This window comes from Drosophila montana, unplaced genomic scaffold (genome assembly GCF_035044405.1).
Source record: "Drosophila montana isolate Dmon_TW-CO22-7 unplaced genomic scaffold, ASM3504440v1 contig_3274_1, whole genome shotgun sequence".
Taxonomy (NCBI): Eukaryota; Metazoa; Arthropoda; class Insecta; order Diptera; family Drosophilidae; genus Drosophila; species Drosophila montana.
In genome coordinates this window covers 128,685-152,155 of record NW_026998157.1, presented here as the reverse complement: position 1 = coordinate 152,155, position 23,471 = coordinate 128,685, and the positions used below count along the sequence as shown (strand labels likewise).

At 39.2% G+C, this 23,471-nt stretch overlaps 4 protein-coding genes and 1 long non-coding RNA gene across 6 annotated transcripts in view; 2 read left to right on the top strand and 3 right to left on the bottom strand.

Moving 5' to 3' along the window:
• The window catches only part of LOC135434155 (uncharacterized), a 37,109-nt gene extending 25,301 nt beyond the window's left edge, over nucleotides 1-11,808 (top strand). The window contains exons 4-5 of the long non-coding RNA XR_010437184.1: nucleotides 2,320-2,413; nucleotides 11,699-11,808. This is a non-coding gene — a long non-coding RNA (uncharacterized LOC135434155). The remainder of the gene's footprint in view (nucleotides 1-2,319; nucleotides 2,414-11,698) is intronic.
• Nucleotides 5,493-7,487, bottom strand: LOC135434123 (uncharacterized). 2 transcript variants are annotated; one of them, XM_064690531.1, is made up of 3 exons: nucleotides 7,091-7,486; nucleotides 6,851-6,892; nucleotides 5,493-6,188 (listed from the first exon to the last, which is right to left on the bottom strand). In XM_064690531.1, exons 1-3 carry the CDS (start codon nucleotides 7,370-7,372, stop codon nucleotides 5,703-5,705), a joined length of 810 nt encoding a protein of 269 aa, XP_064546601.1. In that variant the 5' UTR covers nucleotides 7,373-7,486; the 3' UTR covers nucleotides 5,493-5,702. The 2 variants fall into 2 exon arrangements, with proteins under 2 accessions (XP_064546601.1, XP_064546602.1); XM_064690532.1 differs by lacking the exon at nucleotides 6,851-6,892 and having other exon boundaries at nucleotides 7,091-7,487.
• LOC135434139 (uncharacterized) lies at nucleotides 7,617-10,318 on the bottom strand. The gene is made up of 6 exons (XM_064690555.1): nucleotides 10,067-10,318; nucleotides 9,450-9,584; nucleotides 9,188-9,374; nucleotides 8,497-8,735; nucleotides 7,827-7,956; nucleotides 7,617-7,663 (listed from the first exon to the last, which is right to left on the bottom strand). Exons 1-6 carry the CDS (start codon nucleotides 10,316-10,318, stop codon nucleotides 7,617-7,619), a joined length of 990 nt encoding a protein of 329 aa, XP_064546625.1.
• A 3,872-nt stretch (nucleotides 11,809-15,680) lies between the features above and the next one.
• LOC135434154 (bromodomain-containing protein DDB_G0280777-like) lies at nucleotides 15,681-16,654 on the top strand. The gene is made up of 2 exons (XM_064690578.1): nucleotides 15,681-16,031; nucleotides 16,092-16,654. Exons 1-2 carry the CDS (start codon nucleotides 15,915-15,917, stop codon nucleotides 16,491-16,493), a joined length of 519 nt encoding a protein of 172 aa, XP_064546648.1. The 5' UTR covers nucleotides 15,681-15,914; the 3' UTR covers nucleotides 16,494-16,654.
• A 1,727-nt stretch (nucleotides 16,655-18,381) lies between these two features.
• Ilp6 (Insulin-like peptide 6) lies at nucleotides 18,382-22,240 on the bottom strand. Its single transcript, XM_064690558.1, has 3 exons — nucleotides 21,916-22,240; nucleotides 18,825-19,029; nucleotides 18,382-18,754 (listed from the first exon to the last, which is right to left on the bottom strand). The coding sequence occupies exons 2-3, from the start codon at nucleotides 19,027-19,029 to the stop codon at nucleotides 18,615-18,617; spliced, it is 345 nt and encodes a 114-aa protein (XP_064546628.1). The 5' UTR covers nucleotides 21,916-22,240; the 3' UTR covers nucleotides 18,382-18,614.
• Nucleotides 22,241-23,471: the final 1,231 nt, after the last annotated feature.

Genomic DNA, 23,471 nt, shown 5'->3' with positions numbered 1-23,471 from the left:
TTGACTGACCTTGAATGACTGAATAAATGACTAACTGGCTGATTGACTGATTTATTGGATGATTGACTGACTTGTTGGCTGACTGACTGATTGATGCATTAACTGACGGTCTGATTGACTGACCAACTAATTGACAAACTGACTAGCTGTGTGACTATCAGACTGAGTGATGGCCAGCCTATGTATTGAATTTACTCATTGGGAAATTTCCTAGACATTTAATATCAAAAAGCAGACGTAAAAGTATTATAAATAGAGCTCACCCTCAAACTCCGTGTTCAACTGATGAGCTCGTCTATTTCATGGCAGCTGTGATATCATCAGCAGGAGAATCTATTCGTAAATCATGTGACAAATCGACCAAGAGCTGCAACATTTGATTTGTTTTTACCTCATTCCACGGTCATTCTTAAGCGTTTCTTCGCACACACACACACACGTACACACGCACGCACACCTATGCATACGATACGGCTCGTTTGAATGGCAAAGAGATTGATGTAATTATGAGCAGCCCTTAATGCTAGGTAAATCCCATATATTTAAACCAAAAAAAAAAAAAAAAAAAACCAAAAAGAAAAGAAAACGTCGCTGGGGTCCAACGGAAACATTACATATGTTTACGCATAAATATGTATGTATGTGTGTATATGTATGTGCGATGTGATGTGGTGCGTTTTGCTTTGCCCCCTTCCCCCATCAACGAGCACAACACAACAAGAACAAAAAAATGAAGAAAAAAAAATCGAGTTCGAGTTTTGAGTTGTTTTCCATTTGACTCTCCCGCTCTGTCTCTGTCTCTGTCTCTCTGCCTGTCTCTCTCTCTCTCCCCCCCCCCCCCTCGTTCGCTCTTATTGCGCCCTGTTGCCCTGGCCCCTTGTTGCTTGTCGCTGGCTCGTTTTTATCTTTTTGGTGAAACGAGTTCTTTAAACCTTAAACAGAATTCAAGACACGTCAAATTGATTTTCATCTATTTTATTTACACGAAAAAACACACACACACACACACACACACACAACAACAATAAAGCAGAGCAGAAAAGAAGCGAACTAAAGCGAATTACATGGAAGGCAGCGGGTACAAAAATTCAGGCGACATTTCGTATAGCTACGGCTGTGCGCGCGTGTGTGTGTGTGTGTGTGTGTGAGAGAGTTTCAGCTGCATCCCTCAGAGCCAGGCATAAACGTGCTTACATTTATAGATACGACACACACACGCACACGCACACGCACACGCACACAGCTAGTTTGCATATGTAATAACTGCAATTGTGCCTGTGCTGCGATTTGATGCTGGGCTTGCCTTTGCCCACTTCGCATAGCTCGGGCTCGAATTCGGGCCCTCCACCCCCGCCGAGCGCTGCTCAAACTCAATCAGCAGCACAATCGGCACTTTGTTTTTTTTCTTTCTTTTCTTCTCTTTTCTTTGTTTTAATGTAGTATTTTTGTTGTTGTTTCCAACCAAACAGATTACGACTGTTTTTATGCCCTTAACATATGTACATATGTACATATGTATGTATGTATGTCATGAATGCGTCGAGCGATTATCATCAGCTCCTTTGGGGGGGGGGGGGGGGGGGTTTTATTAAAAAATATGGTCACGTTTGAGTTAAATATATTCAATCAGATATCTACAAATACGCTTTGTTCTGTTTGATTGACTGATTGCATAACTGATTGACTGAATTGCGGACTGTTTGATTGATTTGCTGACTGATTAAATGACTGACTTGGTTTGATTGGTAGATGGGTTGTATGACTGGTTGGTTGACTGATTGAATAACTGACTGACCAATTAACTAATTGATTGACTGACTGATTGACCGACACTCCAAATCGTAAGAGCTGCTTCTTTATTACTTAAGACACGATTGACCAACTGATTAATTAGCTGACTGGTTGATTGACGGATCGATCGATTGACTGATTGACTGGCAGTCCAAATTGTGAGAGCTGCACTGTTTACTTAACATAAAAGACGTAGTTCAAGGACCTTAGAAAATCCAACAGTTAAAACCGTTGTTTGAAACTTATTTGTTTTTCGCAGACAACGTTTACGTTCGTAAAAATAAATTTGAAATATCGCCCTACTATGCGATTCTCATGAAATCAAGTAGAACATGCAGAACTTCATGCTTTGATAATTAGCAATTAACAATAATTATTATTATCAACTAATTATGATAAGACATTGTGTGGTTAATCTAATTAACTTTACTTCTTTCCATACTCTCGCTCTAACATATTTCTTCACTCCATCTCATTCTTTCTCCTGCTCTTACTCTAATCCGGTCTCTACTTCTTGTATTCGTTTAGTGCTCAGTATTTATAGAAGTCTGTCTGCCTTCTACAATTAGATGACAATCAAATAATCGTGCGTGCGTGCGTACCTACATATGTGAATTTTGGGGTAAGTATTTACAGTTATTTATCTATATAATTTGGAATGTATTCTGAAATGTATCGAAATTTCATTAATATTGGGCTTGGCTCACAGTCAATGTTGCTTGTTTTTGTCCTCAACTGACTTTGTCAATCAGTCAATCGTTTAAACAATCAATTAGTCAGTCAGGCAATGAATACGTCAGTCTATTAGTCAATCAATTAATCAGTCCTCAATCAATCAGTCAGTCAGTCAATCAAACAGTCAGTCAATCAGCCAGTCTGTCACTAGAGAAACCATTCGATCAGTTAATCAGTCAGTCAGTCAATCAAACATACAGTCTGTCAGCCAATCAATCAGTTAATGTGCCATCAGTCAAGCAGTCAGTCAGTTTGTCAGTAAATCAATCAATAAACCATTCAATCAGTTAATCCGCACGGCAGTCAATTAGATGGTTTTTAATACAATCAGTCAATCAATCAGCCAGTTTGTCAGACAATAAGCCAATGAATAAATGAGTCAGTCAATAAATCATTCAGTCAGCTAATCAGTCATTCAATCAATCAGATAGTCCATCAACCAGTCTGTCAGTCAATAAAACAGTCAATCAGTTAATCAATCAGTCAGTCAATTAGCCATGCAGTCAGTCAGTCAATCAGATACTCTGTCGGTCAGTCAGTCTGTCTTCCGTTCAGTTAATCAATCAATCAGCGAGTAAGTCAATAAGCCAGTCAATCAATGAATCAATTAGTCAGTCGTGCAGTCAATCAATCTGAAAGGATAAACAGGTATCATACTACTTATTTAATGCCTGTGCCTCTGTTTGGCTACTGTGCAATTATTCCAGCCAGCTCCAGTTCCGGTTCCAGATCCAATTCCAATGCAAGTAGAGCCCAAGAATGGTTCAGCACGGTGCATTGGCCTGCTGTGTGTGTGTGTGTGCATGTGTGTGTGTGTGAGTGTGCAAGAAACAACAGCAAAGGGCGGCAGGTGTGTGACGCTGTGTTTGCAGCTAAGTAAACGGCTTTGGTATTATGTGTGCGCTGCTTCTTCTTCTTCTGCTTCTTTCACATGCGCCAGGCCAAGCTTGTGTGCGTGTGTGTGTGTGTGCTTTGTTTGCATTTCAACTGCAGCAGAAATGAAATGAGGCCTTTGCTCAGCCTTTATGCACCACGAGCTGCATGCAGCATGCGGCAGCAACTCGACTCGACTCGACTCGACTCGACTCGACAAGCAGCTCGCATCCGACATATTTGATAATGAACCTTTAATAACCGCCAAGAAAATGGCGAGGACGCGTTACGTACCGAAACGTTGGCTGGCTGCGACGGGGGTTAGCCGCACAGGGCGCCCCTATGAGCGAGCCACACACACACACACACGCATACACACACACACACGCATACAGGCAGACAGACGCGCAGGTTCAAAATTCGCTGAAGCCAGGCGAGCCAGAGACGAAGCCCTAAACGTGGCCCTTGCCGGCCGGTGGTGTCACAGATACTCTCTTCACTTGTGTGTGTGTGTGTGTATCTTGTGTACACACACACACACACACACACTAGCACACACAGGCAAGCAGACATTTTAGCTCTTCCTTTCATTGCGCCCGCTTGGCCAACAGCCCGTACATCAATTGGGCCCCTTTCTTGCCACGCCCTGCCCGGACGCAATGAGCCAGAGAGATTTGACGAGCATAACAAGAGCTCTGAATTTATACAAGACGACGTTTGTATACCCTAACCGAGCACAGCAGCTGCATGTGGCATAGAATCAGCCTGGGAACTGAACTGGTTCGTAAGCGGAACAACAGCTAATGGGGCCAATAAAAAGCGGAACCGCAACGGAACCAAACAATTCTTTGGCAATATATGATTCGCTTAGTTTTGAACTAGTCCACTAGTTCACGATGCGAACTTTAAGACAGGCAACTGGTTCGCAGCGTGAAACCCATAATCGAAAGTTTATTGGGTTCAATTTAGGCAAAAAAAAAAAATAGCATAGAATGTTGTTAGATTCTATAATCTAAATATTAAAATCTGAAGCAAATCTTATTGAAATGGAATCCGACACAATAATTTTGCCAAAATCGATGACAAAATGTCTATAGCCCAAAAGCAAAAAAAAAAAAAAAAACAGGCAAATGCAAAATTTCATACGCCGCAGGAAAGTAAGTAAGTAAATGAAGCCACAAGAAGGAAAAATAAACTGAAAATAATAATAAAAGAAAACAGAAGGTAATACTTTCATAAGCAAGAGTCTCGCATCAGCATGAAGTGGCCAAAAATTTGAATGCTTCGAACAGCAGCTGTTGACCCCTGGCCATTGGGAGAAGGGAGCAGTTAGAAGGGAGCAGGGAGAAGGGAGCAGTTAGAAGGGAGCAGGGAGAAGGGAGCTGGGAGCGTGGGATTGTGGCACAACCGAATGTGAACTTTGCGGCTACTTGACCCAATCTGCGGAGCAATGCGCTCTCTCAAGGTTAACGCGGCCCGATACGTTAAAAGGATAATTGAAATAATTGATAACAGAAATTTTGACCAGATTTTCGGAACTTCAGAAAGCCTGATTTCAAGAGATGTTAAATTTGTGGAGAACTTAACTGAGTTCGAAGATTCAATAACGTGAAAGACAGAACCTAATAGATACATTCAACTTTATACCAGATCGATAATTTGGAACGATTGTTCCTATAGACGCACTATGATATAGTATATATGTTGCGAGAATTGTGCAGATCACTTGTTGAAGAACTTAATTTTCGACATACATATTATTTCCAATAGCAACTATACGATATATAGTGTGATTCTGATATATGTTAAACCCACAAAAGCAGTTCTATAACCATATAACGATAAGTGGAAGACATAGCTAACTGATCACGATTATATATGTGTATATATATATATATATATATCGTTATATATAAACTTATCTTTGTTAAAGCAAAAAGTTTTGAACGCCAGAACTTCTGCTTCGCCCGATTATACCAATGACAGCTAAGTATATAGTAAGATACGCAGGAGCTATGCAAATTTAACAATTATAGATTCAAGACTTCAAGACAGACAGACAAAGCTATATACACATATATACATATATACAATTTATATGAACTTTAAAGATGATTTATTGGTTTTATATATGTAGTTTAGCTTTGTTTGATTTGTTCAATCAAGTTGACAATATGACAATATGGAATTACTTATTCCGATTTAAGCTACAAATGTCTTTATGTATTATGTATATAATTGGCATGCTTTACATAGTTAGATATATATATGTGTATATGTATGTATATGTACATGTGGAGTGCTTATGCATACGAATCGGGCAATTTGGAGGCATCGGCATTATCATAACAGCCCATATCGGCCTTGTACAATATGCAATTGATATGGTATTGTACCGTGTATTTGGTGTTCGAGCTGTATTTGCCAAACTTGTCGCTCAGGTATTGCAGGAAGCTGGCATCATTCGACGACTGCCGTGAACTGGCCGCAGCCGTAGCCGTGTCCGTGGCATTGCCGGAATTGTTGGACGTTTGGGCGGCGGGCGTTGAATTGGTGCTCGGGCTGCCCATTGTGTTCGCCTGGGCGAAATTGGTCATTATGAAGGGATCCTCATCGTTGGGATTGTCCGGATATATGTACGATTCGCTGGAATCGTTTAATGCCTCCGGCGAGTGGACCACCTCGCACAGCTCCTCCTTGCCAATGTCAACGCTCTCGAATTGCCCATTGCCATTCAGACTGGACGTGTCCTCCTCATAATCATTGGGGCATCCAGCCCCGATGGGCATCTGAAATACGTACATAGTAACATAGTACATGAGTATGGAAAATGTGGCAAGCTATATAATTAGCGAATGTGATATGTTTGGGTGTGAAATAATTGGCCAACAGAGAGATCATAAGCTCGCGTCTACAAGCGGAAATTCTAATAGGCATAATACAATATGCATTAAGTAAAGCTCTCAATTCTAGTTAGTTAAGCCATTGCCCGATTTCTGAAATATGACGAATACAGAATCAAGTCTGGCTTAGATTCGAGTCTTATCATGCTGAAATCTTAACCATATCGTACTACCATATCATATGTAGTTCAAGGGCATATAATATTCGGTGTTCCAAAAATGCATTTGGATGTGGAAAATGTTTTATTTGTCGCAATATCTCGACATAGGGCAAGGGTATTTAATATTCGGTGTGCCGTAAGATAGGATTGTTTTTATTCAATGAGAAGAGATTGTAGGGATAAAGTTTTTGAATATAACAAAAAAATATGAGACTATAGGATATATATGTAAGCAATACATAGTAAAAAAAAGGTCAGGCAAGTTAAGACGTTAATAGCTACAGAAAGAGAGAGAGAGAGAGAGAGAGAGAGAGAGAGAGAGAGAGAGAGAGAGAGAGAGAGAGAGAGAGAGAGGGCCAGCTTAGTTAACTGATCTGTGTATATTACCTGCTGTTGGCCAGGTTCGTCAAGTCTGAATGCCAATTTTTCCTTTTCGGTTGGTAATACACATACATATACATTATATAACGGTTATAAGTTTATGTATATATGTATGTATAATTATGAAAGATAAAGCATAGTGGGAATTAATAACGGAACTGCAGGCAAAGATATATGTGTGTGTGTGTGTGTGTGTGTGTTTATATCGATATATATACGATACAGAGTCAAAATTGTGAGTCTTACCGATTTGATAAATAACTTATGCGGCTGCGTTTCGAATTTGAACATGGACGACAACGGGCCAGAGTCTGAACCGGATCGATTCGAATTGGCCGATCGACGGCGCTGCTTCTCTAGCATCACCTCGGCGTACGTGGCCGGGTGTTTGCGCTTGAGATGGCGCATCAGGTTCTCCGAGTGCCTGCCGGCCATATCGAATAAGCACACTTTGCATGTGCTTTTGCGGATTTCATCGTTGTAAATGAAGTGATTGTTAACTGGATTTTTATAACGCTTTAGCGACATTTTCAACAACAACAACAACGGGAACGGGAACGGGAACGAGAACGACAACGACAATTATATTTAACAATAACAACAACGGCAATTCCAAAATAATAATATTGTTGTTGAGAAGAAGAAAAAAAAAACAACAGAAAAGCGTGCGTCGTACTTGAGTATCGTTCGTTTACTGAACGGGAGACGTCGCACAGCTGAGAGCCAAACCAGAGCAGGAACCAATTTATGAACCGGTGCCAGGCCAGCGTAGTTAGTTGCCTCTCGCTTCCACTCGCACGGCCGTCGCAGCGCGCAATTCTGCAAAGAGCGCAGTGAGTGCGGTTCAGAGCGAATGGTTCGTAGTGGAACACAAACACAAAACACACGTATACACACACACGCGCGCGCGCCTAACATATACACAGCAGAAACAGGCGCATTAGGTAAGCTCGCACACACAGCCACACAGAAACACACACACGTGCGCACAGCACGACGAGAGCATGCGACGCGCTGAACCGGTTTGAAACGGTTTGTGTTTTGTTGTTGTACTTGCATTTGCTGTTATTGCTGCTGCCGTTGTTGTCGTTGTTGTTGTTGTTGTTGTGCGCCTAAACACGTTGTGGAATCTGAGGGTCATTTATGTATGTTTCTTTCACAACGCTATGGTTGTTGTTCAGCCAGTCGGACTTATTTAAAAAAAACAAAAAAAACAAAGAAAACAACAACAACAAACGCAAAACAGCTGAAACTTTTTAAATCTAAGCAGCTTTTTGTGGGCCCATGAAAAACTAACCAGCTGATCAAAAAGTATCGATATCCTGTTACGTACGTAAACAAACCAAAAAAAAAAAAATAAAAATAAGTTAACAGACTTGATAGTTCATGAGCCGATTGAACAATTAAACAAAATCACTGGAATAAGCTCAATTGTTTAATTCATTAAGCCGTTCAATTGAGTTACATGTATGCTAAATGGAACGACACAAATTCTATTGTGGTTCCCAGCCTGGGTTGGTGGTGTGATACTTATGCATACATATACTATGTATGTGTGTGCGTGTGTGTTTGTCTCTCTGTGTCGCTCTCTGCGCTGTGTTCGTGTGTGTGTGTGTGTGTGTGTGTGTGTGTGTGTGCTTGTCTGTACGTACCATTAGATTGCATTGACTTTGACTCGTGCTGCTTGGCGCGGTGGCTGCAAGCGACGCAGTGCTTGCGTGTTGATTTACGGGCATGTTCGGATGGTAGCTCTCGTAATGCTCTCTTATGTTATCATATTGATATGTCATCATAGCGCCGCACAGCGAGCAACGGCAATGTATGTTGTTTGGCAGCAGTTCCACCAATGTCTCAACGCTTCTGAATGTCGGACATCCAATACGGGGTAGTTCTGGAACGAGTTTATACTACATTAGGGAATTATTAATATCAAATAATGTGGCCTGGCAAACATGCTTATAGTTTATTGTATACCCTAAGTTCAATGTCTGAGAGTGAATTGGGGTATAATAGCTCTTATAGGGAGAATCGGTAGTAAAATTAGTTATAATTTGGCAAATGCCAAATTTACGAGCTTCGCTAATGTCACATATCTGCAAAGCTGTAAGGGTATCAAATCTTCGGCTTGCCGAATATATAATCCGTACTATTTTGGTTTACGTTTTCCGATAGTCCAATACCGATAAATATCGATGTTGTGATTTGGGTTTTCAAACAAAACTCGAACGAGTATAAGAACTGGATTAGGTATATGTATTTGTGTGTTAGGGCCGAATGAGGGTGGGGCTGGAGGAGGGGAAAGGTGGGAGGGTGTATGTTATCATTAGGTGCTGAACGACTCACGATACGATTCGAACAGCCTGGGAGTATTATGCGCAATATTGCTGCCCATATTCAATTGGCCCAGTTGGCCTTGGATGAGAACGCTGCTAATCAATTTGCCGGCAATTAGCGCCTGGGTGGGCTCCATTTTCCTCAGGCTGCCATCCCAGATATTATCGCTAGCCTTGAGCTGACTATCTGCTGGATGCTGTCACAGAATATACATTATATATATGTATATAATATCTATGTACATATGTATATAACTAATGAGAATACTTACCGTACTCAATTGGGGATTCGTGGACGGAAACTTCATGACAGAATCGAGAAAGGACATTGTTGAATATAATGGATTCGGTTTCTTGTCCTTGACCATCTGTCCGGATCTGAACTCCTGCAGGTTTTTCAAATGTGTCTGCAAAGCATACATATATGAAAAGTAGTTGATTTAATATGATATACATATATATACTATATATATGAGATGAGCCATATTATAGAAATAAACAGGAAACAAATGATCCATAATATAAGATATGGTATTTATTTATAGTCTCAATTCTTCACAAATTGATATAGGAGCCATATGATATGAATATATAGGAAAGTTGTCCATAACAAAACTCAGTTTTCGATTGTTTCAATAGCTGCTATATATAAGATATTCTAGAATTTGTGGGTTTATTGAAGACATCATGAGGAAAAACGTTTGAATAAGCAATTAATTCTCTGGCGATTCGCTTTATAATATAGTATTCCGATCCGGTCAATGCCAAAATACTATCGTAGCCTCCTCTGGGAAATAGGGTATTCTTCATTCATTTGAAGTACACAATGGCTGTCATTAGAGCTTGATTTGATTGATTCGATGGATTCGATGGATTCGTTATAACTCACCCTGTAGCTGGAACGTATGGAATGCCATTTTAGGATTGCTTCGCTTTTCGGAACATCAATGGCAGCCGAAACATTCTCCCAGGCATTTTGCGTTATGATCCGATCTCTGTAGAACGAATGATGCGGATTCCACAGGTTCTCATTCTTTCGCACATTCTCGACGAGCGCCTGAACCACATGACTGTTCCAATCCACGATGCATTTGCGTACGCGATTTTTATTCAATTTCGCAACTCTTCCGTTCTGTTCCATTTCCACTTATATAGAAACAATAGAATTAAGTTGAGTTTAGTTATATTCAGTCCAATCGAAAGTGTTTCAAAATGGCGGCTTGTCAGGCGAAAACGTCGCCGTAAAGCCTCAGGGCTGGCTTTATCCCCTACACTCTAGTTCAATGCGATTTATTTGTCGGACTTATTCAAACTTTACGGATTCACAAAAAGCTTTCGTTGGCTGCAAAAAGTTTTGACCAAAAAGTTTTCGTTTCTAAGTTCCAGTCACGGTTAGATATGTCACTTGATGTATGTATGTATGATATCGATTTAATCGATATCGATATAATCGATATGTGTCAAAAACGTTTGACATTTTTGTATTTTATAGCAGTATTTTTTGGCTGAGTTGTTGAATGTTGGCAATACTTGGATAACAGGGACATGTTGATTGTGATTACAAATTGGCAAATGGCAACCAATTATACTCTGTTCACAGGTTGAAAAGGGGCATATTTTGGTGGGGAGTAAAAATAGTTCGTCTGGATAAACGTAGCTTCTATATCTATATATCTATATCTATATTCGTATAGCTATATCTTTATATATGCATCAAGGCATAAGGGTATATATTTAGAGTCAGGCAATGGAATAGGGAAACAGAGAATGTTTTATATGCTGTCCTAAAAGAACCTTCGTTACAGTTTTGTGGTCAACCAAGCTATCAGCCAGAGTCCATTTTAGACAGTACAATACAGTTTTAGATTCAGGGTAGGTAATAGGGAAACAGAGACCAATTTAGGCTCTCTAAAAATAGCCCCCAAAATAGACAGTTTTGAATTAACTTCATAACAGTTTTAGAGTCAGTCAAACTAAATGCTTCCCCTCAACTATTCTTAGTTTGAAAGTCACTGCGTTGCAGTCTTAGAGCTATCATTAAAGGACATTTTAAGCCCTCTATAAATATAGTTTAAATGTGACTTTATTACAGTTTTAAAATCATTTAGACTAATGGTCAAAGAGACCATTTTAGACCCTCTAAAAGTATCCCTCAAATAAACACAGTTTGAAAGGCAACGCTTTACAGTTTTAGAGTCAACCCAGCTATCATCGAAGAGAACATTTTATGCGCTCTAACAAAAAATACAGTTTACAAGGAATTTCATTACAGTTCAGTTTTTGAGTCAGCCAAGCAAATAGTCTCTCAAAACAGTTTGAAAGTCACTGCAATACAGTTTTCAACTCAATCAAGCTGATAGTCAAGCCAAACTCTTCCCAACTGATTTCCACGTTTTAAATCTCGTGAACAGAGTATTGCGTAATCGGCTCGAGCCGATTGCAACTCTGCGACTTTTTTGTCTAAATTATCTGTCTAATCTCATTATTATTTATGGAATATTTAAACCCTCTTTTCCCCTAGATCTATGTGGAATGTGCACTTGCCGGTTGAAAACGGTTCTCAGCTAAATAAAATCCAGTTCGACAATTAATTCGCAAATGTGTGTTGTGGAAAAGGTTTCAAAGTTAAAGTGAATATTTTTTTTATATTTTTTTTTCTAGTGTTGTGTAAAACCGTTTGAATAGACATCGATTGAACGCCTCAATGAGGGCAACTCAATGATGTATCGAATATTTCGAGATTTGAATCGCGTTCTCAAACTATTTTGAACCGTGAAAACATCGCTAAGAATATTGAGTAAGTATTAAAGACATTTACTTATCATAATATATATAATATTTATACAATCAAATACAGATTGACCGACTGACTGACTGATTGATCGACCGACTGACTGATTCCACTCTGGGAGGGGAAATTGGTTAATTCCACCCGAAAGTGTGAAAAATTGAAATCATTTTTGCTCTACTTCGAATTCATTTTAAAATAACTATAATACTTTGCGTAAATGCCATTTTTCTTAGCTGAAAATTGAATCTAGAAATTCATATTTGGGCTATATCCTAGACTGTACTAAAGCTAATTTATAAATAACAATATATCCATTTTCATATGCATTTTGACCAAGAATAATTTTTTGCAAATTTAAATGCCAAATTGATCTTGAGGCCAAATCATGAACAAAGAGCCAAAACTCGTGAAAATCGGATGAGATTTGACCGAGTTATGGGGTTGGGAAATTTAGACCTATGTATGTCTATATAGGATATTTGCGTACAATTTTTACATGAATTTGGACCAAAAATAAAGTTGACAGATTTAGATGCCAAATTGATATAGAGACCAGACCATGAACAAAATGTTAAAACTCGTGAAAATCGGATGAGATTTGATCGAGTTATGGAGGTGGGAAATTTCGACTTATGGCTATATAGGATGTTTCCGGGTTACATTTTCACATGAATTATGACCAAGAATAACTTTTCCAGGTTTAGATGCCAAATTGATAAAGATGCCAAACCATGAACAAAGAGCCAAAACTCGTGAAAATCGGACGAGATTTGACCGAGTTATGGGGTTGGGAAATTTTGGCCTATGTGCGAAATTGATCTAGAGGGAGTGGGAAATTTCGACCTATGTCCATATAGGCAAATAGCGGATATACCCCTGCCTTGGCCGTGGCACGTTTCAAATAAATTCTCATAGATCTTTGAAAATGAGTTTGAACCCGATCGAACGGTAAACATAAATCTTTCATACAACCGTTTTCCGCCAATTTACCACTGTTGCGGGTGGAATCGCCCAAATTGCTAAAACACGAATTCATTAAGTTCTTATGTAGAGCTTTTTAAATAAGTTTCATTCCAATCGGACAAAATCTCACTTTCCACCGAGGAAGCTTGGATTCTGCGAAAAGTGTGAAAAGCGTGTCAAATGATTTTCCATATAGATCCTTTGAAATGAATGAGAACACGAAACGTCACCCACCAAATCTTTGTTTAACAGATATATATATAATTATATAATAATATAATATAATAATAATAACAATATCCTCCATATACTTAGTCAAGGGAAAAGGCGATCAATATTATAACATATTTAAATAGTCTCAATCCAAATAAAATTGATATAGAAGTCATATGATATGAATATATAGCGAAGCCTTTCATTAAAATCCCAGGATATTGGAAACTCGCCTCAACGCGAACATATACAAAAGTATATTCCATATGGGCAAACAAAGCTATCGACGACCACGCCCACAGCTCGCTTTAAAGTCAGACTCGATGGCGTTTGTCAAGGTTTTGCCTTATTATACCCTGAACCCATTAAAAATGGGTAAAAGGGGTTTCATGTATTTGTGCAAATGTATGTAACAGGCAGCAGGAGGCATCTCCGACCCCATAAAGTATATATATTCTTGATCAGCATCAACAGCCGAGTCGATCTAGCCATGTCCGTCTGTCTTTCCGTCCGTCTGTCTGTCTGTCTGTCCGTCCGTCCGTCCGTCCGTATGTATGAACGCAAGGATCTCAGAATCTATAAGAGCTAGAGACTTGAAATTTTAGCTGTAGGTCCTCCTAGTCTCCGCGCAGATCGAGTTTGTTTCCGCTATTCGATAACTTGCCCCGTTTCCAAGAAATCGCTAAAAATCGATATCGAAATACTGTTTTTCAAACTTAACATATATATATATATCGAGTATCTTTCCATTTTTAGCTATCGCCTGTTGAAAGAAGAGGGTTCAGGGTATCCCCTAGTCGGGAGCTCCCGACTAGAACCTCTTACTTGTTTTTTTTTTTGTATTCTTTTGCACAGGATTCTGTCACTCCTTTTCCAATGGATGGGCTGGGTTTTGCGATTTAGTCCTTGTACGACTTCTGTTGCTTCAGCTCCAGCGCCCACACATACGTATATATATATGTGTGTGTGTGTGTGTGTATATATATATGTGTATTAAACCACCCCTGTGAGGCACACACACACACACACACACACACACGTAAGCATGGTCTAGTGCAAAAATGTCTGCAGTATTTGGCTAATGTTCATCGGCCCGTTTCATCAATGTCACTTGCGTTGCTTGCCCCCTGCCCCCTGCCGCTGCCCCCTGCCCCTGCCCCCTGCCGCTTGCCGCTTGCCACATGGCAAAAATGTAAAAACGCAAACTTCTCAACACTTAGGGCAAACAACTTGGTGTTGTTGCCCACTCAGCCGCCCTCTGCTCGTCTAAGCACAAAGACAGGCAGCCAGACAAACACACACAAACACACACAAGCACACACACACACACACACACACACACACAGTCCTTGCTTCAGTCGGCCCCTTTTCCTTTGGCATATCGAAACGTTTTGGGGGTGCGCTCTCTTATTACAGCCTGTCAATGCTCTGCTCAATGTGCGAGCATAGCTGCTTGGTCGTCTAGTTGCTTTCATTGAATATGCGCCTTAACCATTTGGGAATTACAAGCACTGAGCTTGAAAAGTCGCTTTATAAGTATTACCTAAGACACTTCAATAACGAAAAACTTTACTTAAAACTAGTTGTTGACTTTATGCAGCCATAATTGACAGTGAAAATATCTTAGTCTACAAAAACATATAGAGCATATTTTTTTTTAAAACTAATAATTGGTTAGCAAATCGTTTTGACTTTGTTAGAGAATATATGAGTGTCTGCTTGATTTCTTGTTTTTTTTTCTTAGTTGTCTTTGTGCTCGATTTTTAATATTGAGAATTTTTTAATGTATTTGTGCAAATGTATGTAACAGGCAGAAGGAAGCATCTCCGACCCCATAAAGTATATATATTCTTGATCAGCATCAACAACCGAGTCGATCTAGCCATGTCCGTCTGTCTTTCCGTCCGTCTGTCCGTCCGTCCGTCCGTCCGTCCGTTTGTCAGTATGTATGAACGCAAGGATCTCAGAACCTATAAGAGCTAGAGACTTGAAATTAGCTGTAGGTCCTCCTAGTCTTCGCGCAGATCGAGTTTGTTTCCGATATTCGATAACTTGCCCCGTTTCCAAGTAATCGATAAAAATCGATATCGAAATCCTGTATTTTGAGCAATTTCGGCAAATAATATGAGCTAGAGTCACCAAACTTGACATTTAGCTTCTAGAATAGTATATATGTATATATATCGAGTATCTTTCCTTTTTTAGCTATCGCCTGTTGGAAGAAGAGGGTTCAGGGTATTTAAGGCTTCGGTGTGCGGTTTGAACAGTTTGCTTTGGTGTTCAACTTGATTTTATGGATCTGTTGAGTGTCCGTCGCGACGCTTGAGTACAAAATCATTTGACTAAATTTGAATGGGATTGTGGGCCAGTTGCCTTGTCTAACCAGTCGAGAGAGAGAGAGAGAGAGAGAGAGAGAGGGAGAGAGAGAGAGAGAGAGTCTGAGAGAGTAAGCCTCAGAAAAGTAGGCCCTGAAAAGTTGATGTCAAAGCTGAATTTGCCTGATTTGCTTTTTGTTTTTTTTTTTTCGTTCACTAACATTTCCGAAAATTCTCAATGCCATTTGGTTCTCAATTTCGTTTCTTTTATTTTTTCAAGTTATAATACATATAAATAAACCAAGAATAGTAAACAAATTGAAATATGCACTAAAATTCGTTGTTCTAAGCAAAACAAAAAACAATAGCAAAAGCAAAGGCAGAGCAAAACAATAAAGCAAAACAAAAAATCAAGAAGAAAATTCAAGCAAAAAGCAGTTTGGAGTACGTGCAACATGGGTGTACGTCAGTGGGTGCATCTGCTGATGAATGTGCGACGAGCCGGGCTCACCACGCACCCGATAACATATCGGCTGAGGAGCGCACTGATCCGGACGTTGCCCTGGCTGCAGGTAAGCATCTCATGTTCGATTTGGTTAACATGCACCGTAAATGCGCCAAATTTGCTACAGATTCAGAGGCCGCTGCAACAGCTGCCGCATAGCCAACAAATCGGCGGTCGTCTGGGCAAACGTGCCCCCAACGCGGATCTCTGGCGCACACAGAAGCTGCGCCGCTACGAGAAGCCGCTGACGAACAGGAACCGCAACGACAATCCAGAGTGCTGCATGCCAACCCAATCCCAACCCCAAACCCAATCCCAAACCCAATCCCAATCCCAATCCCAATCCCAAACCCAATCCCAACCTCCGCAACCTCCGCAGCAGCAGCAGCAGCCGCCGCATGCCACAACCGCGATCCGAAATTCCTTGGCAATGAGAGCGCGCAAATCGGATCTGAAGCAGCCGTTGCAGGTGCGGGACGCGCTAGTTAGTCGCTGGATTAACTACAGGCATCTCTCCTCCAAGCGCTGAGCGGCCCGCTCTCTCTCCCTTTCTCTCTATTCGTATATTCGTCTTTCTGTATGTGTGTGCGTGCGTGTGTGCGTGTGTGTGCCCATGGTGTCTGGTCAATTCCCATGCGTAGCTGATTTCAACATCATTAAAAATCATCCGAATTGCCGCTCGTGACATAATTTGCAGTCATCTGACCCCCATTCACTAATCCCAAACGTCACCCCCCCATCCCCCCCCTCTCACTCGCTGTGTGTGTGTGTGTGTGTGTGTCGTTTGCCATGTAAAAAAGCCACCCCCAAGCCCGCCCAGCCACATCCCACAAAAAAGGTCAGCGAAGCGTATTTTATGAATAGATTGAATGAAAATAGACGAAGAAGAAGAAGAAGAAGAAGAAGAAAGGCCCAGCCATTGGCCAAAGGACGCTAATGAGCGCTGCGCCAGAGCGAGAGAGCGAGAGCGAAAGAGAGGGCGAAAGAGAGGGGGAGAGGGGGCTAGATAGCATTTTAAAGGCTGACATAAATGCGTTTTCCACGGAAGCTATTAAATTTAATTTTGAATAGATCTCTAAGCCGCAATACAAAAGGGGCTTAACGTCAAACATATGTGAACTTATGCACCCTATACATACATATACATATATATATATATATATACAATACAATCAACAGCTTTTGTACCCTGCAAATGGGTAAAACGTTTTAGTGCAAATGTATGCAACAGGCAGAAGAAAGCAGCTATATATATACATATATTCCTGATCAGGACTGAGTCGAGCTGGCCATGTCCGGCTGTCTGTCCGTCTGTGTAAACGCTTCCAAATAGGAAACTGGAAACATTTACCCTTCCATACCACACGCAGACTCGGCTTATAATCGATATGCCCTTCTAGCGGGTATTCTTATTTTGTCACGAAATGTGTAACGCTTTGAAGGAGACATCTCCGAGTCCATAAAGTAAGTATATATATATATATATATATATTCTAGATGCGCATCAACAGCCGAGTTGATAGAGCCATCTATCCGTCTAGTCTCTTCGTCTTGAGGCTATCCTCTTGAAACTTTGCATAGAACCGTCTTTCTGCTGCAGGAAGCACATATAGCAAAACCCGATCGAGCCACTATATTATATGGCTGCCATAGGAACGATCGGTCGAAAGGTGGATTCATGTATGAACAAGATTTCTTAATAAAACGCAACATTTATTTCCATAGGAACAATCGGCCGAAAAATGAGATTGTTGTGAGAAAAACTTTTGCTATTTAAGATAGTTGGACTATGCTCCTTACGAATTTCCATAATTTCCATTCTAGATCGGACTAATACAACATATATATTATATAGCTGTTATATAGCTGCAAGGGTATTAAATCTTTGGCGAGCCGTTTTCTTGGATATATGTTCCCCTTTTCTTATGATATCGATATATATCGATCGAGAGAAATAGTAGTTTTTTTTTCAGCATAACTTGACAAATGAGTTCTTTGCCATGCGAGAAACTGTACGCCAAATCTGGTGCATCTAGCTATTCTAAATATAATGTATTTATAAAGAAGGATATTTTGGAATCGATAAATATCGATAGCTACAATTCAACGATTTTGTGCTTATCTCGGCTTCTAAGAGCTAAAAAATACTAAATCTGAAAAGTGACTTCTTGCCACTTCGAATGTTTATTTCAGATATCCAAAAACTGGCCTCAGCTATCGATATCGAGTCTTAGAACGAGTCATTTTGGACTAGAAGACAAATCGATATTTAAAAGCCAATAAGAAGTCTTTCGGTTATATGTTTATGCTTTCCATTGGGCATAACACATATCACATATCACATATCACATATCATATATCATATCATATCAAGCGCCCGGTCCCGGGATAGATTGATTGCATTAATGGCATCTGCATTGCTCTCATAGTTGTATAAATTTTTATTAGTGCATAGCTTAAATTAATACAATATAATTAGTGTATGGGCGTGTGTGTGTGTGTGTGTGTGTGTGTGTGTGGTGTATTGAAATAGATGCCGTTAGGCGTATGGTGTGCGTGTGTGTGGGTGGGTGGGTGTGGGCGTGGGTGGGCAACATCAGCTGGCATTGCCTAATGCATCTATATATGATAATGTGTACAAATTGAGTCCCTAATCGGGCGCACAATATTGACGTATCTCGGGATAGCCGCAGGCGCGCAGACAGCACTCGTGTATGGGCCCATTCTGCAGTGGCCTGTAGAAGGTCTCGTCGGTAGCGAAGCGCTTGGTGCGCTTGCCAAAGCTTTTGGCTGATGAACAATGAAATAAGTATATACCAATTAGTAATTGGGCTGGGCCAAAGATATTCCGTGCACTTACGATAAAGCTGGCCCAGCGAGACGGTGCGACCCTGACAGATCACATTGATGGTCTCGGCCAGATCTTTGCTGCAGCGATGCTTGATCTCCAGATCCTCGGGCGTGAACGCGATCGGTGTGCCGGCCACCAGAGACAGGCCGAATGCCAAACACACTACTGCCGCCAGCAGTGGCAAGAAGGTTGAGCTTGTCAGCGAGCAAATCATCTGCAATGCACAAAATCAAATTGATTAATCAGTTTTCCATATCAAATAACAGCATATAAATACACTAATATATATATATATGTATATAAATAAAATGACTTTCTTTTAAGATCCATTTATAGCACTAGGAGAGAGTTTCGTAAATGATATATATATGTTTGAATGATAAAAGAAGCCGGAAAAATAAGGCCTTAATGAATTGCCCTACAGCGTGATAAATACATCTTTGGCTCTAATGTTATTATTGTTAATATTGATTATAATGATTATTATTGCCATTATAAATATTATACTTATTATATATATTTTCATTATTTTTCATTTTATTATCACTATTACCATTGTTGTTAGTATTATTTTATTATTGTCATCATCATTATAATTATTCATTATTTTGCTATTATTAATATTCAAATAAAATAATACTTATTATTATTTCTATTGGCTAATTTTAAATCATTCGTATTAGTTTATTATTATTTTTATTATTTTAGTGCTATTATTGCTATCATTATTATTATCGTTATCTTTTTATTTATTCTTATATTATTATCATTATTATTATTTATTATGTATTTTTACTATTCTTATTATTATCTAATTGTTGCTCTTGATAATAATTAATATTTTTATTAGTATAGTTATTATTATTTTTTTATTTTTATTATCATTGTTTCAATGTTTATTATTATTATAAATCATTATATTTACCATCAATATTGTTATTATCAAATTTGTATTATTATAATAATAATAAAAATGATTATTATTCTTATTATTTCTATTGTTATTTTCATTTTTAATAATCTTACTATCATTATAACTATAAGAATTATTATTACTATTAATATAGTTGTTATTATTATTATTTTTGTTGTTATTGTTATTATTTTTATCTACATTGTCTTCAATTTCTTCTCCCATTTCATTACATCAAGCTAAATATAACTCGTAAATATAAGAGCTAGGCACACTAAGCTTGGTCTCCATTTTCTCAAAACGTGAAAAAGTCTAATTTTTAAAGCTAGAGCTGGATACTGTTGTGAAAACTTCAAAATGATCGGACTATAAGCACCGAAGTTAAGCAACAATTCATAGCCCGTACTTTGTGCGGAACCAAAGGATGAAAAAGCATAGCATAGTCTTGTGTGTTTTTTTTTTTGAGTACGTTTCAAGGAAGACATCTGGGATCCTTGTAACAGCAGCTAGGGGCTGGGTTCAGAGTATCTCCTAGTCGGCCTCTTCTACAGGACAGGGTAATACTCTAATAACCGAAACTGTTTTAAAAAGGACTCGCAATGGGTAAAGGGAAAAGCTCGCTAACTCGTAACTGACTGAATGGAATGGAATAGATTATAATATAATATATAATAATATACTTTGAGCTAAATAATATCCAGCTATTATCCTTGCTGCTAAATAGGTCTCCGACCTTAGAACAACCATCTAAAAGTCGGCGCATCGATACCTGGTTGACCTCTTAGCTTTATCTACATAAATCTTATCTAAATCGGACTGTCTGATTTCGAATGGGCATTGAGCACGTTGTATCTCGCGACGAGACGGCGGCAACTCGGGGCCCGCGGTTCTTATCAATATCAAATATTATTGTGCTTTCCATATTCCATTCCATTCCTTTCACACATTCTGTTTTTGTTTGCGTCGCGCGGCGCGGCCCAGGAAATATTTACATAAACTTCAATGTTTAAAAATAAACCCGAGCTTGTTGTGCTTATCATTTGGTACATGAATTATTTTTTAAATCAAAAATGAAAAACAAAAAAAAAAAGAATGTTATTTATTGTTTTCACTTTTTTTTTTTATTGTTCCTTAAAACAATGCCCGATTCGAGGTGTCAGCACCCAAAAACAAAAAACCAAAAAGTACTCGAGCATAATCTCTATTATAGAAACAAGATCTTGTGACTACAGCATATATACATATATATATATATATATAGTAGAATATAGAATATATATATGTGTCTTATGTGCTTCAATGTTGTTTTGCTATATGCTATATATATGTATATGTACATATATTGTTCAGTCACGAGTGGCATCTGATATATGCGTATGTATATGTATATAGTATTTGCTTTTTTTTTCATGGGAACCAAAGTTTCGATTCGTAGTACCATGAGGGCAAGGTTGTGTTGAAAGTCAAAACTAGTTTACAGATAGTGCAATTCGTGGCTTTATCAATTTCCGAGTGGTAAACTGACCCGGCTAATCAGGCCCATTTGACTTTTCACTTTAACTGTATCCTTAACTCCTCTTCTGCATAACAATTGCGCATTCTTATTGTCAACCTTTCTAATTGGAATTAAACGTGTTCTCGTTTCCAGTTGGAGTCGAATTTATTTCTCACATTTAGCCCAGAGTTCGTGTGCAATTCATGTAGCATACTTTTTGAATGCGGCTGTTTGTTAAATATATTTATATTTCGTATACGATTACATAATTACATTCAAGCATTTGTAGCTATCAAAAGTGTTGGAAAATATCGCAATATAGTCAGTCTTTGATTCCTTTAAACCAAATTAAAGGCTTGGAAAATATTGCAAATCAAATCATCCTTCGCTTCCCTTATAGTTGTAAAAGGTGTTGGAAAATATCTCAAATGTGTTGGCAAATATAAGTGTTGGAAAATATCTGTCCTTGACGCTTTTATAGCAATTACAAGTGTTGGAAAATATCTGAAATGTATTCTACCATTGATGCTTTTTAGAACAATTTAAAGTGTTGGGAAATACTTCAAATGTATACCAATAACAAGTGTTGGACAATATCTCAACTGTATATTTCCTTAGCATTTAATATAATTAATTAATAAGAATAGAACCTCTAAAATAGTTGTTTAATAATTACATTTAATGATACTTACTTTTGCATGCTAAGCGCGTTTGATCGTTTTTTGAATCTCACTTCCGTTTGGGCTTTTCGTTGTGGGGGGGAGCGGGGGGTTGGGGGACAAAGCGCAACTGGTCCAAATTCAGCGGGTTTATCGTGTCCTTTTGTCGAAGCACGATTCTTGGCTTGCACGATTTTGTTTTTAGTTTGATTTTGCTTTTGTTGCTTTTCTTTATTTGTTTTGCTTTTTGCAGTTTTTAACTTATCACTTGCTTAAGGAACTTTCTTTTTGTTGTCGTTCTTTTGCAATCACACAGTTTCGAAAATCACAATTAATTGCCACGAAAAAAAATATTAAATAACATGTGTGTATAGATACGAAAAAAAAAAAAAATTTTATAATAATAATAATAACAGATTGTGCGGGATAAGTTAACGTGCACACAAAAAATTCAAAAAAAAAAAAAAAAAAATAATAAAATAAAATAGAAAGATATAATAAAAAAAAAGTCGACAGTTATAATGGTAATATAATAATAAATGCAATTATTATGCTTAGCTAATTGGTATCGATAAAGAACTATCGATATAAAGAGAGTCTGGGCTAATTTGCGGGCGGTGTCTTTGGAGTATGATTATTGAACAGTTTGATGGTAACGCGCGCTGATTTGCGATTTTGTTGCATTTCGTGGTTCGGTTCGGTTCGTCGTCGTTGTTGTTGTTGTTGTTGCTGCTGCTGTCGCTGGTTCTGATTCTGGTTCCGGTTCTTGTAGTTGGTGTCCTGAACAACACCAATCGAGGACTGTTGAAAGCGATCGAGCGCACGACCCAACGATGCGTTTGGCTTGGATTTGGAACGCGCTTTGATGAACAGGCTCGGCGCGTTGATCAAACGACTCTTTGCCCAGACGTGCTCGACTCTCTCGACTTCTCTCTGTCTCTCTCTCTATATATATATATATATATAACTTGTTTGTTTCGCTCTCTGGCCTCTCACACACACACACACACGCGCAGCTGCAATTGCGCTCCTGCTGTTGTTTTTGTTGTTGTTGTTGTTGGGGGCTTTCGCTGACTAAGCTTAACGCGTTTTTCGTGCTGTTGCCCTTGCAGCCTTTTTTTCTTCTTCTTCTTATTTTCCTGTTGTTATTGTTTTTAGCCTGCTCGTCTGGCGCTCAGCTCAGCTAACGTTGATCGGTCCCCCTCCACCCACGCCTGCGGCTGTGTATTGTGCTGTGTGTCTCGCTATCGGCAAATATCAAATAAACAATCAGCTGCTTCGTCAAGCTGCACGGTTATTACGAAATTGTAACCTCTCGCCACAAACACGCACTTGCTCTCTGCCGCGCGCTCTCTCTCTCTCTCTCTCTCTCTCTCTCTCTCTTGCTGTTTGGCCGCTCTCTGCCGCACTGTGTGTGCGACGAGCTTAGTTAGTTAGTTGTTGGCTGCGTTTGCCTGTTGATTTGTTTGCCAGTGTTTGTGGCTGACGCTGGGCAACGGGGCAGAAAATTGATGTGAATTGTATTTTTAGCGACCAGTGTGCTATAATTAGACGCAGACTCCCGACTCAGACTGTGGCTGTGACTGCGA

What these genes read in the sequence shown, in the direction of transcription:
- Ilp6 (XM_064690558.1), bottom strand. Translation starts at nt 19,029, where the DNA reads ATGATTTGCTCGCTGACAAGCTCAACCTTCTTGCCACTGCTGGCGGCA. An exon ending in CTCGCTGGGCCAGCTTTATC is followed by an intron (nt 18,755 to 18,824) that starts GTAAGTGCACGG and finishes ATTGTTCATCAG; the next exon opens with CCAAAAGCTTTGGCAAGCGC.
- LOC135434139 (XM_064690555.1), bottom strand. Translation starts at nt 10,318, where the DNA reads ATGGAACAGAACGGAAGAGTTGCGAAATTGAATAAAAATCGCGTACGC. An exon ending in CCATACGTTCCAGCTACAGG is followed by an intron (nt 9,585 to 10,066) that starts GTGAGTTATAAC and finishes TATGCTTTGCAG; the next exon opens with ACACATTTGAAAAACCTGCA. An exon ending in CAGGCTGTTCGAATCGTATC is followed by an intron (nt 8,736 to 9,187) that starts GTGAGTCGTTCA and finishes AACTCGTTCCAG; the next exon opens with AACTACCCCGTATTGGATGT.
- LOC135434154 (XM_064690578.1), top strand. Translation starts at nt 15,915, where the DNA reads ATGGGTGTACGTCAGTGGGTGCATCTGCTGATGAATGTGCGACGAGCC. An exon ending in GGACGTTGCCCTGGCTGCAG is followed by an intron (nt 16,032 to 16,091) that starts GTAAGCATCTCA and finishes AATTTGCTACAG; the next exon opens with ATTCAGAGGCCGCTGCAACA.
- LOC135434123 (XM_064690531.1), bottom strand. Translation starts at nt 7,372, where the DNA reads ATGTCGCTAAAGCGTTATAAAAATCCAGTTAACAATCACTTCATTTAC. An exon ending in ATAAGTTATTTATCAAATCG is followed by an intron (nt 6,893 to 7,090) that starts GTAAGACTCACA and finishes CCAACCGAAAAG; the next exon opens with GAAAAATTGGCATTCAGACT. An exon ending in ACGAACCTGGCCAACAGCAG is followed by an intron (nt 6,189 to 6,850) that starts GTAATATACACA and finishes TACGTATTTCAG; the next exon opens with ATGCCCATCGGGGCTGGATG.